General features: G+C 39.3%; 2 protein-coding genes across 2 annotated transcripts in view; one reads left to right on the top strand and one right to left on the bottom strand.

Annotated features, from left to right (window-relative positions):
• Positions 1–924: 924 nt before the first annotated feature.
• aanat1 (arylalkylamine N-acetyltransferase 1) lies at positions 925–4,992 on the bottom strand. Its single transcript, XM_079461146.1, has 3 exons — positions 3,956–4,992; positions 3,067–3,221; positions 925–2,714 (listed from the first exon to the last, which is right to left on the bottom strand). The coding sequence occupies exons 1-3, from the start codon at positions 4,110–4,112 to the stop codon at positions 2,409–2,411; spliced, it is 618 nt and encodes a 205-aa protein (XP_079317272.1). The 5' UTR covers positions 4,113–4,992; the 3' UTR covers positions 925–2,408.
• Positions 4,906–25,221, top strand: part of ube2o (ubiquitin-conjugating enzyme E2O) — a 52,150-nt gene continuing 31,834 nt past the window's right edge. The window contains exon 1 of the mRNA XM_079461145.1: positions 4,906–5,435. Within this exon, the coding sequence (XP_079317271.1) occupies positions 5,052–5,435 (384 nt within the window). The 5' untranslated portion in view covers positions 4,906–5,051. The remainder of the gene's footprint in view (positions 5,436–25,221) is intronic.

The following is a 25,221-nucleotide window of genomic DNA, read 5'->3' as shown; positions in this document are numbered from 1 at the left end:
AAGCTGTGAAATATTATACCCAAAGATTCCTCATACAGTGGACTACCAGTAAAAATGATAAAGAATTATTCAGACACTTTTACCTGTCAATTGTTTTGCTTAAGTGTTTTTTTTAACTGCTAATGCAAACTTTTTACACCATTGAACTGAACAAAATTAAGCATTGCTTTGTATTATCTGGTATTAATTGGTATATCTAACTGTGTACTTAAACTTAACAGCTGAGGTCAGAGCCTGTGGCTGTGTGGACAGTGCTCATGTAGCACATCGGATTCTGACTTGTGTTCCTTTCCCAATCATCCTGCTCTCTCTCCTCCCCATTGCTTCCACTCTGTCTCAACTGTCCTATCCCAAAATGGAAAAGCCTCACAAAAAAGGTTAACAGCTGAGTGTATATACATTTTCACAACAGTGCCATCCATTACTCTGAATGACAGTATCACTGTATCAATAATTTCAACATCTGATTTATATTTAAGGTAAATGATGGAATAGCACTGGTAAAGGGGTTATATGACACGGCTAAAACAAATATTATCTTTGTTTTAGATGTAATGCTATGTGTTTACACGATTTCATGTTCAAAAACACTGTATTTTCCACATTCCGTGCATGTTTGTATCTCCTCTTTGTCCCGCCTCTCTGAAACACACAGATTTTTTATAAAGCTTATCGCTCTGAAAAGCGAGATGTGATTGGCCAGTTAGCCAGTGCATTAGTCGAATACTGCTAGAGTGTGATGGAACTGTAACGCCTCTTGCCATATTTGGAAAGCAATTATACTGACAGGTACACCCACCTTACGCATATATTTGGGCAGTCTTAGTCAAATAATAAAGACTGACGTAGATTTGTGGGGGTGTGTGGTTACACGAGGCATTTCAGGAACGTCTTGGTTAGCATTCACTTTTAGACAGAATGCATCTTTTGTTCCAACACTTTATTTTTTGAAATGTCTAATACATGCATGGCAACTTATAACACACCAAAGTCACAGAAAAACACGTATTCGCGCCATATGACCTCTTTAAATTTGAGTTTTAATACATTTTTATATTATTATTCTAGAAACACAAACGAAGAGAGGATTGCTAGGCACCGCCAAAAAGTAAATGAAGACCCAGTACAGTAGCTATTTCTGGATTTAAACTTTCATTTGGCACCATACAGTAAAACAAATAGTATGGAAAATGTCATTTAAATACACACATACATTTCACATATTACATTCAAAATTGCAATATACAACCCATGTGCTTCGTTAGCAGTAATGTAAATGATTTTTTTAATGCTATACAACATAAGACTTTCCATTTTTTGTAGCTGAAGTTGTCAAAGGACTCCTTTTCCATATTTAATGTATCAGCTTTGATTAAACATAACTGCATTTGTGTATTAAAAGAAAATACGAAGCCCCCATTAAATTTATATTTATTAAATACAAATGTCACTTTATGATCAGTTAACCAAAATGACCACTGCTGCTTCTTGTAAACACAAGAGAAATTCAACTGAAATGGTCTAAAGAGTGAAAGAAGCAATCCTTTTTTAAATAGATTATTTATTTACTTATAAAATGTACAAATAAACAATGTCTTGTTTCAAGACTGTGGAGGCATAGGTGGTAGGTTTCTACAGGTAAAGGAAAATGGAGACCAGACCTTAACATCTCAGAGATTACCCAACATAAATTTGGGGGATTAATTGTTTTTCAACAAAAACTCGGAAGAAACCATAATCTACATATAATTGCTAGGTTGTGTATGACAAACCAAACTGCCTTTGAGATTATAAATTAGTTAAATTATTAAATTACTCACGTTGGCACTTACAGACATACCAGCCAATACTTTGTGCTGTCATACGGCTTTGTTCATAAGAGAATACAGTAAAAAAAGGGTTCAGTTGATGCTATTTTAATGCTTACACATTTAAAGCAGCCACAACACAATAGACACACAATCTAGCTTGAATTAGAACTATTTACAGAAAAGGCCCTACCTTATCTTTCCCGTTTCCGATCTCAAAAATGAAATAAAAATGAAAAGGAGTTCAAAAATGAAATAAAAAAAACTACAAAAATTTGAATATATTGTACCATACATAATTATTGGTGGTAAAAGTAATATATCAGTTAAACTGTCTCGTAAGATATACAAAAAGTTGACAATTATGAATTTAGTTCAAGTTGTGGGGTGAGACACCTTTATGTTCCAAAGTTCCTCAATGCCTCATCTTTTTCGGACAATTTTTTTTACAATTCTGAACATTTTAGGGCCTACATAGGTGGACAAACACGTAGCAAAACACCACAAGCTATGTAAACAAAAAGCTGCTTCAACACAACCATTGATTCACTTCTTAGTCTTTTGGGGGCCCCTCCCCTACTACACAAAAAAGTGAATCCATTAACAGCCACTGTTACGGCGTATAAATGCATGTCCCTGCACAGGATAATACAGATCAATGAAGCTGAGTTGCCCTACAGTGATCTCAGACGGACCCTGTACTTTAAAGCCAGATTTCTGGTAAAAAGGCACAAGGAAGTCCTCACACATGAGCATTGCACGGCGGATATATGGTAGACAGAGTAGATACTGTAAGTAACGCCACATCAGGATGGATCCCTTGCCCTGCTGCCGAAAGGTCCGATGGACTGCCAGCACATGGATGTGGACAGTAGTCCCATGAGGCTTATGCAGAGTCAATGCATCCTATGACGAAAGACAACTTACATGAGTCATGTCATTTACACATACACCAATGACAAATGCAAAAGTAACTTAAGTTCTACATAAAAAAAGATGATGATAATAAGCATTACACAGAATGCATAATTCTGGAGTGTCCAAACTTTTTGTACAGGGGGCCAGATTCGGTGTAACGGACATATGTATACTGTATATTTAGGCCTACTGTATGTATATATATTTTATAAAAAAATGTAACTGCGGTAAGCTTTACAATTGAATATAATGTCTGTGAATATATTTTGAAATGTAATTTATTCCTGGGATCAAAGCTTGTTATTTTTACTCCAATCAAATAACAATATGGAATATTTACAGTGGTAAGACGGTCCTGGTCCCAGCGTGACCCAATGATAAAAGCGACCAGCCTTCCCTGTTCAAACCAGCCCAAAGAAAGCTCAGGACAGAGGGTTAGGAAGTGTCGGACCTCATCCAGATGAAGAGGACATTCCCCAGACACAGATATAAAAGCTAAATAAAAAATCGTCAAAAATTGAGTTATTCACATATTCTTATTCTGTGCCAACTGCTTTACATTATGTGACGTTTTTTACGTAAAGTTGTTTTGGGGACTTTTTAAGTCTAACTTGGTTCTATAAGGTTAATCTGCACTTTAAATGCACACAAGAGGACCAATCAGGATCAGCTTTCTTTCATTCATAGAACTTACATGTTATTATATTAAGCTTCAAAAGTCAACCAGTCAACAATTTAAATGATAACATTTACATTTTACATTTAGTCATTTAGCAGACGCTTTTATCCAAAGCGACTTACAAAGAATTCATAGTTATCTCGAGAGAATGACATTTTATGTGGAATAAAGTCCATGTTCCTACCTAAAATTAACATCAGCACTTCTCACATATTTTTTACAGAACGTTTCCCTCCTAAAATTTGTTATAAATATCATAGAAAGCATTACATTTAATTTATTATTAAACAAATTATAAGTAAACTGTTTATTGACAAACTGTGTTTCTTGGAAAGTATTGCTTCAATTAATGTTTTGGAAGATCGAACCTTATAATTCTATGCAGAAGTTTTTTTAAATAAAAATGTTCTAAAGATCCCTATTTACAAATTGAAGACGGGTTTTGATATTATACAGTATCTTTATATTTAGAGTCTCTTTGTTATGTTTTGAAGAGACTCTCAAAACTGCCAAGAATGAAGACAGAATGTATTTGATAATTGTGACTTACCTTCTCTCTCTATCTCGAACACACTGATGGCGTCCTCCGTGTTGAGGGAACGAAACTCGCTGGCAGGAAGAGTGTGCCGGCGCTGGCGACCGGGGGAGATGGGAACCATGTGACTGTGGAGGGGCTTTAGGAAAGGCAGTGCGCTCTGTACTGCCATGTCTTTGCTCCGTTGTTATTTGTGTTGTTTTATATGTATAATATTCAGATGTCCTACAGGTCGTCAGACTTTAGGGACTGTGTGAAAACTGAACACTGAGAGACGTGCCCTGAGAATTTATACCCACCCCTCCACCTTCTTAAAACCCATTAGGCGCATAAGCTTTAAACCAGCCCCATTAACAATGAGTCATATACATTTACCGAAACCCTAGAGTGTGAGGGGCATATCGATTGTTAATGTGACCAGGAACCTTTATTATAGAAGTTAACGTAAAATTAAAAAAGATCTAAATGACATGCATCATTTTCTGGCTTTGGTATAAGCACTTTTCCGTGAAATCTCCAAACTGGAGAATTCAAATGATTTACGTACCAGCACTCTGTAACGCCATCTGACCAGATTATATCTGCAAACATAAATTTGGGGCCTAAAAAGAATATTAAAATGTTTTAGTTCAAATGTCACGACCTGTTTGGCCATTTTAAAACTATACCCAAACTAAGTAATAAAACATTCGGCGTTATACTGACACCATGCGGCTGATTTCCAGTCTGTTCCTGCTGGGGTGGAGCAGCAGCTGAATTGTCATAGACAAGCATGACCAGGCTATTAAATAAACCGGCCAATACAAATAGATATTAGATGAGGAAATCAATTAAGCAAGTAATAAACAAAATTACAATCGTGTATGGTATGGCAGAGTGGTCTTTATGTGATCCGATAATATTTGCCTTAAAAGCACTTGCATTTTGTTTAGTTCTGTAAAATGAATGTAGATCTTCGAAACACTGATGTAATATGAGGACAGTGGTAACAGGTGGCCCCGTCCTCCGAGCGGCGCTCTACGTACAGACGTAAACACGTGCTGCTTCTGCTCACAGGTTCCGTTCATTTCTCTATCCCTGTCTCCTCCCGCATCACTCAGCAGCAGCAGAGATGGCGGACCCCCCCACAGCAACGCACTCTTCGGCCGTAAGCCCAAGCTCAGAGCCGCCGTCCCGGGCACTGTCTCCCACGGCAGGCGGAACGCAACGACTCTTGTTTACGCATGACCTGGTCTCCGGTAAACACCGCGGAGCGATGCGCTTTGGGCTCGTACGGATGATTTACGGCGAAGAGGAGTTTGAGGATTCTGACTCGGAGACTGGCGGTGATGGCGGAAAGAGAGGAGGTGGTGTTGGTGGTGGAGGCACTAACGTTAACGGTAACTCGGACAACGAGAGCGGGGCACCGGGCACACGTTCATGGCCTCTCAGTAGAGGATTCGTTCGAGTTCAGTGGTATCCCGAGGGGACGAAGCAGGATGTTCGGGAAACGAAGGTAACGAAAAATGTAGCCGCTAATCGTGCTTTGGGATTTATTGTTCTATTTAGCCAGACCTATAGTATGATCGGACATTTCGATTCCATGCTTTCTAACGCCAAATTTAGTCATTTAAACGAGGCCGAGATACTTTGATGACGTTTCTACCTTACCAAGGCTTCTTTTTTATCCTCGGAGCATAAATCAGACAAATTGATAATGGTTATCATCGCCAAGATACAGTGCTTGTTATGCCTGCGTTTCAATATCTTTTTGCCATATCTTTTTGCATCACAAATTAGATTTGTCCACAGGGTGTATTTACTTTTAAAAAACGTATACATAGATAAACCAATATCTTCGATTAAGCATTCAATGAAGTAGTCAAAATCTGATAAGCTGTGAGATCTCAAGCGCGTTACAAGGAGATCATCTCAAACATATAATTTATTTAATGGCGGACAGCATATACAGTACAATCACTTGTCAATATTCTTTTTGTAACTCGGCGAATGGTAAACAATGTCTCTGCACAATAGCCCTGGATATAGAGGCCTTCTGACTGATGCTTCTGGAGGTTTTTTATTTTGTAGGATGGTTTGCTGATGTGCTCCTTTGTGTCAAAGCATAATGGACTAGCTCTCACCAGAACTCACCCTTTTAGGTCTCAGCTGTAGTTTTATAAAATGTGAAATGAAACAGAAGTAAGTGTTATCCCTATCAAAAACATACCATCGTCACTACCAACAACCACCACCCCACCCTTCAATGCTTTGGGAAGGCCTCCCATGAGAAATAAATCAAATCTGAATTTTAAAACAAAAAATTCAATAGCTTGATGTATAATTATCATACTGCAGAACTATGCCTTGTTTTTAATCCACACAAAGAAAATATAGAGCGTAAACTGGACATTTACTGCTTTAGATGTATCATGACCTTATTTGTTGCAGCATGACTGGGCTGTGTGGATGCTTTATGATGCCTTTAGATAAGTTTTCGTAGTCTTAAGGATGGTATTTTTAGTCATTACGTTTGAGCGTTAATCTTAACATTATAATGATGTATTTTAGTATGTCTTGGAGTCTTTCAATTTCTACTCTCGTCGTACATAACCACTCTTTATTCACCTGTCTTTACTTTTAGCAATGTCAGAGACAGTATGGAGGGTAGTTAAATGTATACCTTTTATTTTGACTGTTGATTAAAGCCACTGCATGTGGTGTGCTGGCAATAAAGGCACAGGTCAGTTGTCAATACTTAAAAGGACAAAATCATCGTAAGCCTAAGACTTCTAAGTTAGCAAATCCTTTTTTTAGGCAAAGCTGTCTTCCTAACTTTGCAACCATTTTAAAACCGTACTGAAGTGTCCTGGGGTCAGACTGTCCATGCTCTGTGGACACAACGCCTGATACACAGATCAGTGTCTTGCTTTTTTAGAGGACTCCTGTTCCCCATCTCATATGTTCAACAGGATTCAACATCCTTAACCGCACAATGTTTGAATAAACAGTTTTCATGTCTGGCATCTCTTATAACAGACTGATATACTGTAATGTACAAATGTCTTTTTAAAGCTAAATACATCTGTATTCTATTTCATTACTTTTGTCCTTCTAGTTGTATTAGAATACACATAAAGCATATGCTGATATATATTGTGGCTTGAATACATATTTGGATAAACACAAATAATAGTAAATTGATGTAGTTGTAAAGGCAATCTCACCTCAATTTTTACAACATATTTTAGGTCTTGGCTTCTGTCATGATGATGTCATGAATGATGATGTCTTTGTGACATAATGCAAATAAGTCTCCTATCATTTAAAGACTAAGGGACACCAAAGACCGTAATAATTGAATATTCAAGTTTTCTATTTTGCGGAGTACTCTATAGTTTAGCTGCAGAGAGATTATGCCGGGTTTTCTGGGGTCTTTAATTAACTATACTGTAGCCTGAAACCTAGACTGTCACCCACATTTATTCCTTTAATCCTTTCAGAGTGCAGTGAACACACAAGTTTTTAACTCTGGTTGTCAGTGTCAATCTGTTGGTTTGTGGAAATAAATGGTATCAGATGATGTTAGTATGTGTCTAGGTTAAATTAATGCTTTGCAGTTACGTCTTCATGTAATGAAAATGGTAAATCTGTGGTAGATTGTGGTGTAGATAGCATCAACATGGAGGAACACCATGCAGATGATGATCCGATGTATGTTTTAAATGCCTTTGTCATGCTTCGTTCAGGCAAGATTAATCTCAGTGCTGCTGCATATAATCATAAAATAACACAATGTGTTCTCCTTTTTTTAAATGATCAGGATTAGCTGTGTAATATAAATGAAAACCCTTTTTAATGTCTTGGAACTAAGTCATAATGTTGACATCATCGCCAGTGATGCATGTCCTGTACCAATGAGGTCAGGCAGTTTATTTCGGCCCTTAAAGCCCTCCATTTAGATGTTAGAAGCATTATTGAATATTGAATTATACATTTAATTTTGAATAGCATAGGTTTTTTATGGCTAACATGAATTGCACATCATATATAATGTATATTTGTAATCCATAATGTTAAAATACATTGACGGATTGTCTTGGAAGGTTTTGCATCATAATACAGTCTTGTTCCGTGGATGTTTCTATTTTTGGAACGGTCCCAGTGTCTGTAGATTGAATCAGTGTTGGTGCATATGTAATGTGATGTACGACATCTGCTAATCACAGTGAGATAAAACCTTTTATGTATGACTAGGATTAGGTAAGGTGTTTTAAAACATAGATAACAGGGGTGGGCCTGTTTTTAAGGCGTGGCTCCTGTTGTGCTGCAGTGTGATGCTGCAGTCTCTTCTTTCCTCGTACACACTCATACAAGCGTTTTGTTCATTAGTGTGTAAAGTTATAAGAAACATGAAGTGAGCAAGTTCTTATTGATCTTTGTAATCAAGCCTTATTTTGGGCTCAGGCAGGGAAGGTTACTGATGAACAAAATACATGCATCTTCCAATCAATTACCAAAGTTTAACTTTTTTGTATTAACAATGGCTGATTATGTGATGCTAATTGTCTGGATTTTGCCAAAAAAAGATGTTGACAATAAGTATTAGTGGTGCCGATTCTGGGTTGTATCGTAGGCTAACCTTGATTAACTGCTAGTAGCCAAAGTTTTACTATCAAATGACCGAACACATACAGAAGACTCTTGGCAGTTGTCTAGTGTTGCGTTATTAATCTTGAGTTTGACTCTCTAATGTTGACTGGCAGAGTAAAATCGTATATAGAATGCTATTTTAATCTACTCACATTATAGTATTGTGTTTTAACATTGTGGGAAAATTCAGTAGGTGAAATCAAAGCAATATACCAAGTAAATAAGATATGGAAAATAGTGGGGAAATTTATAACAATTTATGGTTTGTTTCACATAAATATAACTACCTTTTCTCTCAATGTTTTGTATTTATGTTTATTTTAAAGTTATTCAACAGTAAGCTATTGAAAGACCGACGCACACACCTGGGAGGAAGACGTGCGATATTCCACCAGAATAGTGTTTATTTTGTCAGCTATTTTCTATTTAAGTCTTAGTTTTAGTCCCACAACGAATATAATTTTTTTTCTTATTTTGTCATCCATGTCCAGTTTTGTTTAGTTTGTTTGTGGTCTCTCACCGTTTAAAACTCTTATAAGATTTAAGAAATATTTTGGTGTGGCCCTAGCATTTGTCAATACAAACTTAGTCACATTTTCGTCATGCTGTATAATGTTTAAAATGGTAAAAATAGTTATTTTGCAAAAAATTATAATCACAGTGATTGTTGTTGTTTTTATTTCATGATAAGTATCCCTTTGACTAATAAGCATGTGCATGTTCAACTTAATCTTGCTTCATCCAATATGCATTTCCACAGAGGTTTGATAAGTGCATAGGCCTTTTCATAGACATCCAATTTCTCCCTTAAGTTCTCCCGCAAATTACTAGCGTCTTCCTGATGGCTGCAAAATATTGACAATGCCTCGGAAACAACGCGACTGACCGTAAGGAGAACACTCGGAACGTAGTTGCGAATGGACTGGTACCCACTGGAACCCCAATCTGAAACAGACAATGTAGTCAAGATCAATGCGGAAAACAGACTTTATTATTTTATTTCTTTTTCTTTCAACAAAGCTTTTCAACAAAAATTATAATTTTTCGTCAACAATATTGCCTGCTGATTTATTCTTAGTTGTTGTTTATTGGCCTTACTTTTTTTCTTGTCATCGTCTCGCATTCGTCCTGGGAAAATATTTTTTAGGGTTCGAGCCCGTAGGGCTAGAAACCTATTGTATTTGTAGGTTTTATTAGGGTTTCGAGCACGAAGTGCTGAAAACCTATTGTTTTTGTAAGGATTTTTATTCTTCTTCTTCTTATTATTATTATTCCGCCATAAAACGCGTCGCCCAGCCCAAACCGTAAGTCGTAGAAACTCGACACTTTGTCAATTGGTTGTATCTGTGCAGGCTACTCAGATACAGTGAACCAGCCAAATCGCCCCATAGGTGGCGCTATAGCGATGGCCAATGCGTTTGGGCTCAATACTTGTAAACCGGATGTCGCACAACAAAGTGTTTGGTGTCATTGGAATCCTTGGCTCCAAACTTAAAAAATAGCTATCTCCGATTTCATTTCCGGTATGCAAATTTTTCCGCTAATTTGCATTTTATGAAAAAAAAAAAAAATGAACTAGTCCCTGGATTTTTGCCCGATCGGAACCAAACCAACGCTGATGAATTCTGTGGAGTGTGAATATAAATAATCATAAAAGAAAGTTGAAATTTCGATTCAGGGTCGCTAGGGGGCATCAAAACGTCTGAACCGGAAGTAGCCTATTTCACTCAAATGACCATAACTCGTGAACCGTTTGAGCTATCTTCACGGGGCTTAGACCGTATATGTAGACCCTTAGTCCGGGGTCACAATAAAAAAGACTCGGTGTTTGGCCACTAGGTGGCGCTATAATAGCAAAGAACTCGAAAAGGGCTATAACTATGCAACCGTTTGCCCGATCGACTTATTATTTGGTATGGTGTGTCTTTGTGTCATGCTCCGTGACTGTATAAAAGGACTTTGGCGTTTCTCAAAAAACATGGCCGCCTTCGGCCAATGAATTTTGAGCACTCATTAGACAGGGTTAACGGAGGCCGATCGAAACGACACTCGCTGGGCTTGTTCGACTCATGGTCCTGAAGGTCTGTAAGAAATATGAACTCATTCGGCCACCGGGGGGCGAAGTAACGGTTTTAGAGTGCATAAACAATTGTATGTCACGTGACATTTGACATATACTCAAACTATTTACATCATGTGATAGGTCTTCTCATTCTGAACAACTTTGCCTCTGGACACGCTTCTGTCGATCAAACGGTTCGTGAGTTATCGCTGACGATGTCAAAAATCTACTTTCGCGAACTAGTCCTTGGTTTTTCAACCGATCGGAACCAAACCAATGCAGATGACTTCTGTGGAGTGTGAATGTAAATAATCATTGAAAAAAAGTTGAAATTTATATTCATACACGGTAGGGGGGGGCAAAAACTTAACTGGGCGGAGCCTATCACATTAAAATGGCCATAAATCCAGAACGGATTAACACATCATCATGGGGCTTGGAACAAATGTGTAGACTATCACTCTGCGGTCACCTTCAAAAGAAGGTGGCGTTTGGACACTAGGTGGCGCTAAAACAGTAAAAATGGCAAAATTGACGCGTATTTCATTACTTAAACAATTGTGTATCACGTGACATTTGACAAACACACAAACTATTGATATCATATGATAGCTCTTCTCATTCTGAACAAATTTGCCTCTTGATCTATTGATGTCAATCAAACGGTTCAGGAGTTATTGCTGATGATGTTAAAATCGTACTTTTGCAAACTAGTTCTTTGATTTTCAAGCAATTTCAAAATTTCCACCATAGTACAATTCTCTGGACTCTCTAGGTCAATAATGATTAAAAACATGTTGAGTTTTTTTTGTTGTGTGACCATTACAGGGTCCTTTTTATATTAACGTGAATAATGTACGTTAAAGGTTGCTACTCCTTAATAAATAATCCAACTGACTTGCAATTAAGTAGTATTATACATATTATGACTCAAAACAAGCATGCTCATCAGAAGAGGCATGCCTTCATAAAAGTCCAAAAGGCGAAATATTCATTCAAATGGGCTTTTCATACATGTCTTTGTAAGCATGCGTAGTCTGCATAGACCGTTACTGATCACCTAAGTCAATATTCTGGGTCTAAAGGCCTATCATTCATTGAGGATGTGTGTTAGGGCAATTTCTGAAATGGATTTGACTAATTTATCCTGATAACGTGAGTCTCGCTACTGAATTGTCAGAATTACTTGATATGAGAAAATGTAATCTATGTCCTATATGTGCATGTGTGTGTGAGCATGCCTGGGTCTGTATGAGCCAATGCTGACCCTTTGACTCATTTTGCTGGGTGTGGGGTTGTATTGTCGATTGTGGACATGTTAGTTTGCCATCCCTGAGACTGGTCGACGTTTACTTACCTAAACTTCTCGAAACCCGATAATTGCTGCTTGCAGCTATATTATTCTTCCTATTATTCTTCCCTAAAACTGATCGTGCAGCCAAAACCGTAAGGCCGACAAGGCTGAGACTCGGTCAGATGGTAGTAGTCTTGCTCGCTACTCAGATACACGGAGCCAGCCATATCGGTCCATAGGGGGCGCTACAGCGATGAAAAGTGCGTTTTCGCTCGTTACTCCTAAACCGTGTGATATAAATCAATTGAATGTGCGTCATAGTAATCTCTGGCTCAAAACTTAAAAAACGTATATCTCCGATTTCATTTCCGGTATGCTAATTTTTTCGCTAATTTGCATATTATGCAAAAAAGAAAAAAATGAACTAGTCGCTGGATTTTTGACCTATCGGTACCAAACCAACGCTGATGAATTCTGTGGAGTCTGACTGTAAATAATTATCGAAAAAAAGTTGAAATTTCGATTTGCGGTGGCCGGGGGGCGCCAAAACGTCGGAACCAGAAGGAGCAAATTTTAATAAAATGGTTATAACTCGTGAACCGTTTGAGATATCTTCACGGGGGTTGGACCATATGTTTATACTCTCAGTCCGAGGTCACAGTATAAAAAAGTCGGCGTTTGGCCTCTAGGTGGCGCTATAATATACATTTTCTCGAAAAGGGCAATAACTACCCAACAGTTTGCCCGATCGACTAATTTCTTGGTATGGTGTGTCTTTGTGTCATGTACCATGATTCTAGAAAAGGACATTGGCGTATCTAAAAAAACATGGCCGCCATCGGCCAATGAAGTTTGAGCACTCCTTAGACCGACTTAACGGAGGCCGATCGAAACGACACTCGCTGGGCTTGTTCGACTCATGGTCAAGAAGGTCTGTAAGAAATATGAAGTCATTCGGCCACTGGGGGCGAAATAACGTTTTTGGAGTCCTTTAACAATTGTGTATCACGTGACATTTGACATATACTCAAACTATTTACATTATTTGATAGGACTCCTCATTCTGAACAACTTTGCCTCTTGAACCAGTTCTGTCGATCAAACGGTTCGTGAGTTATCGCTGATGATGTCAAAAACCTACTTTCGCGACCTCGTCCTAGGTTTTTCGACCAATCGGATCCAAACCGATGCAGATGACTTCTATGGAGTGTGAATGTCAATAATTATCGAAAAAAAGTTGAAATTTCCTTTCAAGGTCGCTTAGGGGCACCAAAATAAAAATATGGGCGGGGCCTATTACATTAAAATGGCCATAACTCAATAACTATTAGAGATATCATCATGGGGCTTGAAACATTTGTGAAGACCATCATTCAGAGGTCACATACGTAAGGGCGCGGCGTTTGGACACTAGATGGCGCTATAACAGTAAAAATGGCTAAATTGACTTGTTTTTGGTTGCAAAAACAATTTTGTATCACGTGACATTTGACATATACTCAAACTATTTACATCATATGATAGCTCTCCTCATTCTGAACAACTTTGCCTCTGGAACCACTTCTGTCAAACAAACGGTTCGTGAGTTATCTCCGATGATGTCAAAAACCTACTTTCGCGAACTAGTCCTTGGTTTTTCGACCGATCGGAACCAAACCAATGCAGATGACTTCTGTGGAGTGTGAATGTCAATAACTATCGAAAAAAAGTTGAAATTTCCTTTCAAGGTCGATAAGGGACGCACGCCAAAAGTTCTTAATATGCGGAGCCTTTTACATTAAAATGGCCATAACTCAAGAACTAGCTCCAAGGTCACCTACTAAAGGCAGCGCCTTTTGGCCGCTAGTTCTCTTCGTTCTGAACAATCTTGACGCTTTAGACTGCTCGAACCCGGGAATCGCTGCTTGCAGCTATATTTATTCTTCTTCTTCTTATTATTATTTTTCCGCGCTAAAACGCATCGCCCAGCCCAAACCGTAAGTCGTAGAAACTCGAGACTTTGTCAATTGGTTGTATATGTGCAGGTTACTCAGATAGAGTGACCCAGCCAAATCGGCCCATAGGGGGCGCTATAGCGATGGCCAATGCGTTTGGGCTCATTGCTCGTAAACCGGATGTCGCACAACAAAGTTTTTGGTGTCATTGGAATCCTTGGCTCCAAACTTAAAAAATGGCTATCTCCGATTTCATTTCCGGTATGCAAATTTTTCCGCTAATTTGCATTTTATAAAAAAAAAAAAAAATGAACTAGTCCCTGGATTTTTGCCCAATCTGAACCAAACCAACGCTGATGAATTCTGTGGAGTGTGAATGTAAATATTCATTGAAAAAAAGTTGAAATTTCGATTCATGGTCGCTAGGGGGCATCAAAACGTCCGAACCGGAAGTAGAAAATGTAACTAAAATGGCCATAACTCGTGAAATGTTTGAGCTATCTTCACGAGGCTTGGACCCTATGTGTAGACTCTCAGTCCAGGGTCACAGTAAGAAGGAGTTGGCGTTTGGCCACTAGGTGGCGCTATAATATACATGAACTCTAAAAGGGCTATAACTACCCAACCGTTTGCCCGATCGACTTATTATTTGGTATGGTGTGTCTTTGTATCATGCACCATCACTGTATAAAAGGACTTTGGGGTTTCTCAAAAAACATGGCCGCCATCGGCCAATGAAGTTTGAGCACTCATTAGACAGGGTTAACGTAGGCCGATCGAAACGACACTCGCTGGGCTTGTTCGACTCATGGTCCTGAAGGTCTGTAAGAAATATGAACTCATTCGGCCACTGGGGGCGAAATAACGTTTTTGGAGTTCATAAACAATTGTGTATCACGTGACATTTGACATATACTCAAACTATGGTTATCATATGATAGCTCTTCTCATTCTGAATAACTTTGCCTCTGGACACGCTTCTGTCGATCAAACGGATCATGAGTTATCGCTGATAATGTCAAAAACCTACTTTCGCGAACTAGTCCTTGGTTTTTCAACCGATAGGAACCAAACCAATGCAGATGACTTCTGTGGAGTATGAATGTAAATAATCATTGAAAAAAAGTTGAAATTTCGATTCATACACGGTAGGGGGGGCCAAAAACTGAACTGGGCGGAGCCTATCACATTAAAATGGCCATAAATATAGAACGGATTAACACATCATCATGGGGCTTGGGACATATGTGTAGACCATCACTCTGAGGTCACCTACAAAAGAAAGTGGTGTTTGGACACTAGGTGGCGCTAAACCAGTTAAAATGGCAAAATTTAGACGCTTTTCAATTCTTAAACAATTGTGTATCACGTTACATTTGACTTATACCCAAAATATTTACATCAAATCATAGTTCTCTTCATTCTGAACAACTTTGCCTCTTGAAGCATTGCTGTCAATAAAACGGTCCATTAGATATCGATGATAACGTTAAATACCTACTATTGCTAACTACTTCGCGGTTTTACGCCCTATTGGAACCAAACAAACGCAGAGTGCTTCTGTGGCGTGTGAACATCAAAAGTACTTGAAAAAAAGTTGAAATTTAAATTCATACACGGTAAGGGGGCCCAAAAACTGAACTGGGCGAAGCCTATAACACTTAAACAAACGTTGTTAGAGAAGGGTTTGAGATAGCTTCACGGGGCTTTAAACATATGTGTAGACCATCGCTCTGAGCTCACGGTAAAAATAACACGGTGATTGGACACTAGGTGGCGCTTTAACGGGAACAATGGCACTAAATACTGTAATTATGCAACTGTTATACATCTACAGGTTCTGATACGCTTTGAAAATAAACCTCTCGGCCCAGGAACTTCAGAATTCTTGAGTTTGAAAGCACCTTCGCTTCAATTTAAAAGCCAACAACAATGAAAATCGGATACTCATTAACGAATTGTCCAAATGATTTGACAGTCAGGAAAATAACATTATTGTAGTATATGTGCATGTTTCTGTAAGCATGCATAGTTTCTATGAGTTCATACCTGTCATTTTTCTGTGTCTGTGTGTGTTGGACTTTGAACCTTCATGCGTTTGTTGTGGTGTGACCCCTAAACTGTTCATGAATGCACGACTGCTTTTGACTGCCTTAAAACTCGAAACCCGATAAATGCTGCTTGCAGCTTTAATTAGGGTTTCGAGCACGAAGTGCTGAAAACCTATTGTTTTTGTAAGGATTTTTATTCTTATTATTATTTTTCCGCGCTAAAACGCATCGCCCAGCCCAAACCGTAAGTCGTAGAAACTCGAGACTTTGTCAGTTGGTTGTATCTGTGCAGGTTACTCAGATACAGTGACCCAGCCAAATCGGCCCATAGGTGGCGCTACAGCGAGGAAAAGCGCTTTTTTGCTCCTAACTCCTAAACCGTTTGTCGCACACCCAAGTGTTTTATATCATTGTAATCATTGTCTCAAAACTTAAAACCCTAATGGCTCCGATTTCATTTCCGGTATGCAAATTTTTTCGCTAATTTGCATTTTATAAAAAAAAAAAAAAATGAACTAGTCCCTGGATTTTTGCCCGAACGGAACCAAACCAACGCTGATGAATTCTGTGGAGTGTGAATATAAATAATCATAAAAGAAAGTTGAAAATTCGATTCAGGGTCGCTAGGGGGCATCAAAACATCCGAACCGAAAGTTGCCTATTTCGCTAAAATGGCTATACCTAGAGAACGGTTTGAGCTATCTTCACGGGGCTTAGACCATATGTGAGGACCCTCAGTCCGGGGTCACAATAAAAAAGACTCGGTGTTTGGCCACTAGGTGGCGCTATAATAGCAAATATCTCAAAATCGGCAATAACTACCCAACCGTTGGCCCGATTGACTTATTATTTGGTATGGTGTGTCTTTGTGTCATGCACCGTGACTGTATAAAAGGACTTTGGGGTTTCTCAAAAAACATGGCCGCCATCGGCCAATGAAATTTGAGCACTCATTACACAGGGTTAACGGAGGCCGATCAAAACAACACTCGCTGGGCTTGTTCGACTCGTGGCCCTGAAGGTCTGTAAGAAATATGAACTCATTCGGCCACTAGGGGGCGAAGTAACGCTTTTGGAGTGCATAAACAATTGTGTATCACGTGACATTTGACACATACTCAAACTATTTACATCATATGATAGCTCTTCTCATTCTGAACAACTTTGCCTCTGGAAATGCTTCTGTCGATCAAACGGTTCGTGAGTTATTGCTGATGATGTCAAAAACCTACTTTCGCGAACTAGTCCTTGGTTTTTCAACTGATCGGAACCAAACCAATGCAGATGACTTCTGTGGAGTGTGAATGTAAATAATCATTGAAAAAATTGGGAAATTTGTATTCATACACGGTAGGGGGAGCCAAAAACTGAACTGGGCGGAGCCTATCGCATTAAAATGGCCATAAATCCAGAACGGATTAAAACATCATCATGGGGCTTGGAACATATGTGTAGACCATCACTCCGAGGTCACCTATAAAAGAAGGTGGCGTTTGGACACTAGGTGGCGCTAGACCAGTAGAAATTGCTAAATTGACGCGTATTTCATTACTTAAACAATTGTGTATCACGTGACATTTGACAAACACACAAACTATTGATATCATATGATAGCTCTTCTCATTCTGAACAAATTTGCCTCTTGATCCATTGATGTCAATCAAACGGTTCAGGAGTTATTGCTGATGATGTTAAAAACGTACTTTTGCAAACTAGTTCTTTGATTTCCAAGCAATTTCAAAATTTCCACCATAGTACAATTCTCTGGACTCTCTAGGTCAATAATGATTAAAAACATGTTGAGTTTTTTTTGTTGTGTGACCATTACAGGGTCCTTTATTATATTAACGTGAAAAATGTACGTTAAAGGTTGCTACTCCTTAATAAATAATCCAACTGACTTGCAATGAAGTAGTATTATACATATTATGACTCAAAACAAGCATGCTCATCAGAAGAGGCATGCCTTCATAAAAGTCCAAAAGGTGAAATATTCATTCAAATGGACTTTTCATACATGTCTTTGTAAGCATATGTAGTCTGCATAGACCGTTACTGATCACCTAAGTCAAAATTCTGGATCTAAAGGCCTATCATTCATTGAGGATGTGTGTTAGGGCCATTTCTGAAATGGATTTGACTAATTTATCCTGATAATGTGAGTCTCGCTACTGAATTGTCCGAATGACTTGATATGAGAAATGTAATCTATGTCCATGTGTGTTTGAGCATGCCTGGGTGTGTATGAGCCAATGCTGACCGTCTGACACATTATTCTGGGTGTGGGGTTATATTGTCGATTGTTGACATGTTAGTTTGCCGTCCTTGAGGCTGGTCGACATTTACTTGCCTAAACTTCTCGTTAGGGTTTCGAGCCCGAAGGGCTGAAAACCTATTGTTTTTGTAAGGATTTTTATTCTTTATTATTATTCCGCCATAAAACGCGTAGCCCAGCCCAAACCGTAAGTCGTAGAAACTCGAGACTTTGTCGGATGGTAGTAGTCTTGCACGCTACTCAGATACTCGGAGCCAGCCAAATCAGCCCATAGGTGGCGCTATAGCGATAGCCAATGCGTTTGAGCTCAATGCTCATAAACCGGATGTCGCACAACAAAATGTTTGGTGTCATTGGAATCCTTGGCTCCAAACTTAAAAAATGGCTATCTCCGATTTCATTTCCGGTATGCAAATTTTTCCGCTAATTTGCATTTTATGAAAAAAAAAAAAAATGAACTAGTCCCTGGATTTTTGCCCGATCGGAACCAAACCGACGCTGATGAATTCTGTGGAGTGTGAATATGAATATTCATTGAAAAAAAGTTGAAATTTCGATTCAGGGTCGCTGGGGGGCATCAAAACGTTCGAACCGGAAGTAGCCTATTTCACTAAAATGACCATAACTCGTGAACCGTTTGAGCTATCTTCACGGGGCTTGGACCGTATGTGTAGACCCTCAGTCCGGGGTCACAATAAAAAAGACGCGGTGTTTGGCCACTAGGTGGCGCTATAATAGCAAAGAACTCGAAAAGGGCTATAACTACGCAACCGTTTGCCCGATCGACTTATTATTTGGTATGGTGTGTCTTTGTGTCATGCACCGTGACTGTATAAAAGGACTTTGGCGTTTCTCAAAAAACATGGCCGCCATCGCCCAATGAATTTTGAGCCCTCATTAGACAGGGTTAACGGGGGCCGATCGAAACGACACTCGCTGGGCTTGCTCGACTCGTGGTCCTGAAGGTCTGTAAGAAATATGAATTGATTCGGCCACTGGGGGCGAAATAACGTTTTTGGAGTGCATAAACAATTGTGTATCACGTGACATTTGACATATACTCAAACTATTTACATCATATGATAGCTCTTCTCATTCTGAACAACTTTGCCTCTTGACACGCTTCTGTCGATCAAACGGTTCGTGAGTTATCGCTGACGATGTCAAAAACCTACTTTCGCGAACTAGTCCCTGGTTTTTCAACCGATCGGGACCAAACCAATGCAGATGACTTCTGTGGAGTGTGAATGTAAATAATCATTGAAAAAAAGTTGAAATTTGTATTCATACACGGTAGGGGGGGGCAAAAACTGAACTGGGCGGAGCCTATCACATTAAAATGGCCATAAATCCAGAACGGATTAACACATCATCATGGGGCTTGGAACATATGTGTAGACCATCACTCCGAGGTCACCTACAAAAGAAGGTGCCGTTTTGACACTAGGTGGCGCTAGACCAGTAGAAATGGTTAAATTGACGCGTATTTCATTACTTAAACAATTGTGTATCATGTGACATTTGACATATACCCAAACTATTTACATCATATGATATCTCTTCTCATTCTGAACAACTTTGCCTCTAGAACCATTTATGTCGATCAAACGGTTCGTGAGTTATCGCTGATAATGTCAAAAACCTACTTTCACAAACTAGTCCCTGGTTTTTCAACCGATTGTAACCAAACCAATGCAGATGACTTCTGTGGAGTGTGAATGTATATAATCATTGAAAAGAAATTAAAATTTGTATTCGTACACTGTAGGGGGGGCCAAAACTGAACTGGGCGGAGCCTAAGACACTTAAACATACGTTGTTAGAGAAGGGTTTGAGATAGCTTCACGGGGCTTAAAACATATGTGTAAACCTTCGCTCTGAGCTCACATCAAAAGAAATCGCGGTGATTGGACACTAGGGGGCGCTATAACGGGAACAATGGCACTAAATACTGTAATTATGCAACGGTTATACATCTACAGGTTCTGATACGCTTTGAAAATAAACGTCTCGGCCCAGGAACTTCAGACTTCTTGAGTTAGAAAGCACCTTCGCCTCAATTTAAAAGCCAACAACAATGAAAATCGGATACTCATTAACGTATTGTCCAAATTATTTGACATGCTTGTAATAGAGGTGCATGTTTGTGTAAGCATGCATAGTTTCTATGAGTTGATACCTGTGATTTTTCTGTGCGTGTGTGTGTGTGTGTTGGACTTTGATCCTTCACGCGTGTGTTGAGGTGTGACCCCCTAACCTGTTCATGAATGCATGACTGCTTTTGACTGCCTTAAACCTCGAAACCCGCTTAAAGGCTGCTTGCAGCTTTAATTCTTCTTCTTATTCTTCTTCTTTGTTATTATTCTTCCCTAAAACTAATTGGGCAGCCTAAACCGTAAGGCCGACAGAGCTGAGACTTGGTCAGATGGTAGTAGTCCTTGTCGCTACTCAGATACATGGACCCAGTAAAATCGGCCCATAGGTGGCGCTACAGCGATGAAAAGCGCGTTTGCACTCTTTACTCCTAAACCGTTTGTCGCACACCCAAGTGTTTTATATCATTGTAATCATTGGCCCAAAACTTAAAAAATGTATATCTCCGATTTCATTTCCGGTATGCAAATTAGTCCGCTAATTTGCATTTTATGCAAAAAAATTAAAATGAACTAGTCCCTGGATTTTTGCCCGATCGGAACCAAACCAACGCTGATGAATTCTGTGGAGTGTGAATGTGAATAATTATCAAAAAAACGTTGAAATTTCGATTCACCATTGCTAGGGGGCGCCAAAACGTCTGAACCGGAAGTGCCATGGTTGACTAAAATGGCCATAACTTGTGAACCGTTTGAGCAATCTTCATGGGGCTTGTACCCTATGTGTAGACTCTCAGTCCGGGGTCACGGTAAAAAGGAGTTGGCGCTTGGCCACTAGGTGGCGCTATAATATACATGAACTCGAAAAGGGCTATAACTACCCAACCGTTTGCCCGATCGACTTATTATTTGGTATGGTGTGTCTTTGTGTCATGCACGATGATTGTATAAAAGGACAGTGGCGTATCTAATGAAACATGGCGGTCATCGGCCAATGAAGTTTGAGCACTCATTAGACCGGGTTAACGGAGGCCGATCGAAACGACACTCGCTGGGCTTGTTCGACTCGCGGTCCAGAAGGTCTGTGAGAAATATGAACTCATTCGGCCACCGGGGGGCGAAGTAACACTTTTGGAGTGCATAAACAATTGTATATCACGTGACATTTGACACATACTCAAACTATTGTTATCATATGATAGCTCTTCTCATTCTGAACAACTTTGCCTCTGGACACGCTTCTGTCGATCAAACGGTTCGTGAGTTATCGTTGACGATGTCAAAAACCTACTTTCGCGAACTAGTCCTAGGTTTTTCGACCGATCGGATCCAAACCAATGCAGATAAAATCTCTGGAGTGTGAATGTAAATAATTATCAAAAAAAAGTTTAAATTTCCTTTCACAGTTGCTTAGGGGCGTAAACATTTTAAATAGGCGGAGCCAATTACATTAAAATGCCTATAACTCGAGCACTATTAGAGATATCATCATGGGGCTTGGAACATATGTGTAGACCATCACTCCGCGATGACTTACAAAATACCGCTGCGTTTGGACACTAGGTGGCGCTATAACAGTAAAAATGGCAAAATTGACCCATCTTTGGTTGCCTTAACAATTGTGTATCACGTGACATTCGACATTTACACAAACTATCGATATCTTATGAAAGCTCTCATAATTCCAAACAAATTTGGCTTTTGAACCATTGATGTTGATCAAACAGTTTGTGAGTTATCTGTGATGATGTTAAGAAGCTGCTTTTGCGAACTTGTCCTAGGTTTTTCAAGCGATTTCAAAATTTCCACCACAGTACAATTCTCTGGACTCTCTAGATCAATAACTATCAAAAACATGTTAAACTTTTTCATTTCTGTGACCCTTACAGGGTCCTTTATTATTTTCAAGTGAACGGTGTACCTGAAAGCTCGCTACTCCTTAACAAATAATCCAATTGACTTGCCATTAAGTACAATCATACATCTTATTACACTAAACACGTGTGCAAAATATGATGGTGATCGGACAAGAGATACGTTTCCTGTCTCACAGGAACAAGGTGTTAGACATATAAAGCACTACACATTAAACGTTGCTCCATATTCAAACATCTATAAATATAGAACATGTCTGGCTGCTTGTAAGATGCTGTTTTGCTAAACTTAACACACACCTTTATTATGTACACCAGTTTAATTGCATGTAAACCCAAATTGTTACTCAGCCAGTCACATTGCAGCAACTCAATGCATTTATCTCGATGCAAGATCATTTCTTAAATGGATGTGACCAAATGAACCTGAAAAGATGATTCCCCTCAAGTGTACTATATGTGCATATGTGTGTAATCATGCGTAGTGTCTATGCACCGTTGCTGACTGTATCTATAATTTTTCAGGCGTTGGGAGTATCGTCCACTTGGGTGTTTTACTATGAGAGTCCTTGGCCTACTTGATGTAGGCAAAGATGCTTTAGATGCCTTAAAAGTGCTCGAACCCGCTAAATGCTGCTTGTTATTAGGGTTCGAGCCCGTAGGGCTAGAAACCTATTGTATTTGTGGGTTTTATTCTTCTTCTTATTCTTCTTCTTTGTTATTATTCTTCCCTAAAACTAATTGGGCAGCCTAAACCGTAAGGCCGACAGAGCTGAGACTTGGTCAGATGGTAGTAGTCCTTGTCGCTACTCAGATACATGGACCCAGCCAAATCGGCCCATAGGTGGCGCTACAGCCATGAAAAGCGCGTTTGCACTCTTTACTCCTAAACCGTTTGTCGCACACCCAAGTGTTTTATATCATTGTAATCATTGGCTCAAAACTTAAAAAACGTATATCTCCGATTTCATTTCCGGTATGCAAATTTTTCTGCTAATTTGCATTTTATGCAAAAAAAATAAAATGAACTAGTCCCTGGATTTTTGCCCGATCGGAACCAAACCAACGCTGATGAATTCTGTGGAGAGTGAATGTGAATAATTATCAAAAAAACGTTGAAATTTCGATTCACCATTGCTAGGGGGCGCCAAAACGTCTGAACCGGAAGTGCCATGGTTGACTAAAATGGCCATAACTTATGAACCGTTTGAGCAATCTTCATGGGGCTTGTACCCTATGTGTAGACTATCAGTCCGGGGTCACAGTAAAAAGGAGTTGGCGCTTGGCCACTAGGTGGCGCTATAATATACATGAACTCGAAAAGGGCTATAACTACCCAACCGTTTGCCCGATCGACTTATTATTTGGTATGGTGTGTCTTTGTGTCATGCACGGTGATTGTATAAAAGGACAGTGGCGTATCAAATGAAACATGGCGGTCATCGGCCAATGAAGTTTGAGCACTCATTAGACCGGGTTAACGGAGGCCGATCGAAACGACACTCGCTGGGCTTGTTCGACTCATGGTCCAGAAGGTCTGTAAGAAATATGAACTCATTCGGCCACCGGGGGGCGAAGTAACGTTTTTGGAGTGCATAAACAATTGTGTATCACGTGACATTTGACATATACTCAAACTATTTACATCATATGATAGCTCTTCTCATTCTGAACAACTTTGCCTCTGGACACGCTTCTGTCGATCAAACGGTTCGTGAGTTATCGCTGATTATGTCAAAAACCTACTTTCGCGAACTTGTCCTAGGTTTTTCGACCGATCGAATCCAAACCAATGCAAATGACTTCTCTGGAGTGTGAAGGTAAATAATTATCAAAAAAAAGTTGAAATTTCCTTTCACGGTTGCTAAGGGGCGTAAACATTTTAAATAGGCGGAGCCAATTACATTAAAATGCCCATAACTCGAGCACTATTAGAAATATCATCATGGGGCTTGGAACATATGTGTAGACCATCACTCCGAGATGACCTACAAAATACCGCGGCGTTTGGACACTAGGTGGCGCTATAACAGTAAAAATGGCAAAATTGACACATCTTTGGTTGCCTTAACAATTGTGTATCACGTGACATTCGACATTTACACAAACTATCGATGTCTTATGAAAGCTCTCATAATTCCAAACAAATTTGGCTGTTGATCAAACAGTTTGTGAGTTATCTGTGATGATGTTAAGAAGCTGCTTTTGCGAACTTGTCCTTGGTTTTTCAAGCGATATCAAAATTTCCACCACAGTACAATTCTCTGGACTGTCTAGATCAATAACTATCAAAAACATGTTCAACTTTTTCATTTGCATGACCACTACAGGGTCCTTTATTATATTCAAGTCAACGGTGTACCTGAAAGCTCGCTACTCCTTAACAAATAATCCGATTGACTTGCCATTAAGTACAATCATACATCTTATTACACTAAACACACGTGCAAAATATGATGGTGATCAGACAAGAGATACGTTTCCTGTCTCACAGGCACAAGGTGTTAGACATATAAAGCACTACACATTAAACGTTGCTCCATATTCAAACATCTATAAATATAGAACATGTCTGGCTGGTTGTAAGATGCTGTTTTGCTTAACATAACACACACCTTTATTATGTACACCAGTTTAATTGCATGTAAACCCAAATTGTTACTCAGCCAGTCACATTGCAGCAACTCAATGCATTTATCTCAATGCAAGATCATTTCTTAAATGGATGTGACCAAATTAACCTGAAAAGATGATTCCCCTCAAGTGTACTATATGTGCATATGTGTGTAATCATGTGTAGTGTCTATGCACCGTTGCTGACTGTATCTATAATTTTTCAGGCGTTGGGAGTATCGTCCACTTGGGTGTTTTACTATGAGAGTCCTCGGCCTACTTGATGAAGGCAAAGATGCTTTAGATGCCTTAAAAGTGCTCGAACCCGCTAAATGCTGCTTGCAGCTTTAATTGTTTTTATTTTCATTAACGAAATGAACCCTACACCAGACTGTTTGTATCACTCTGCCACAAAGCTAACTGCTGTCCTCACAACTGTGTCACTCTAAAGAT

The sequence above is a fragment of the Barbatula barbatula genome (assembly GCF_947034865.1).
Source record: "Barbatula barbatula genome assembly, chromosome: 7".
Lineage (NCBI taxonomy): Eukaryota > Metazoa > Chordata > Actinopteri > Cypriniformes > Nemacheilidae > Barbatula > Barbatula barbatula.
Note: the sequence above shows the minus strand (reverse complement) of the source record. Positions and strands in the feature narration are given on the sequence as shown.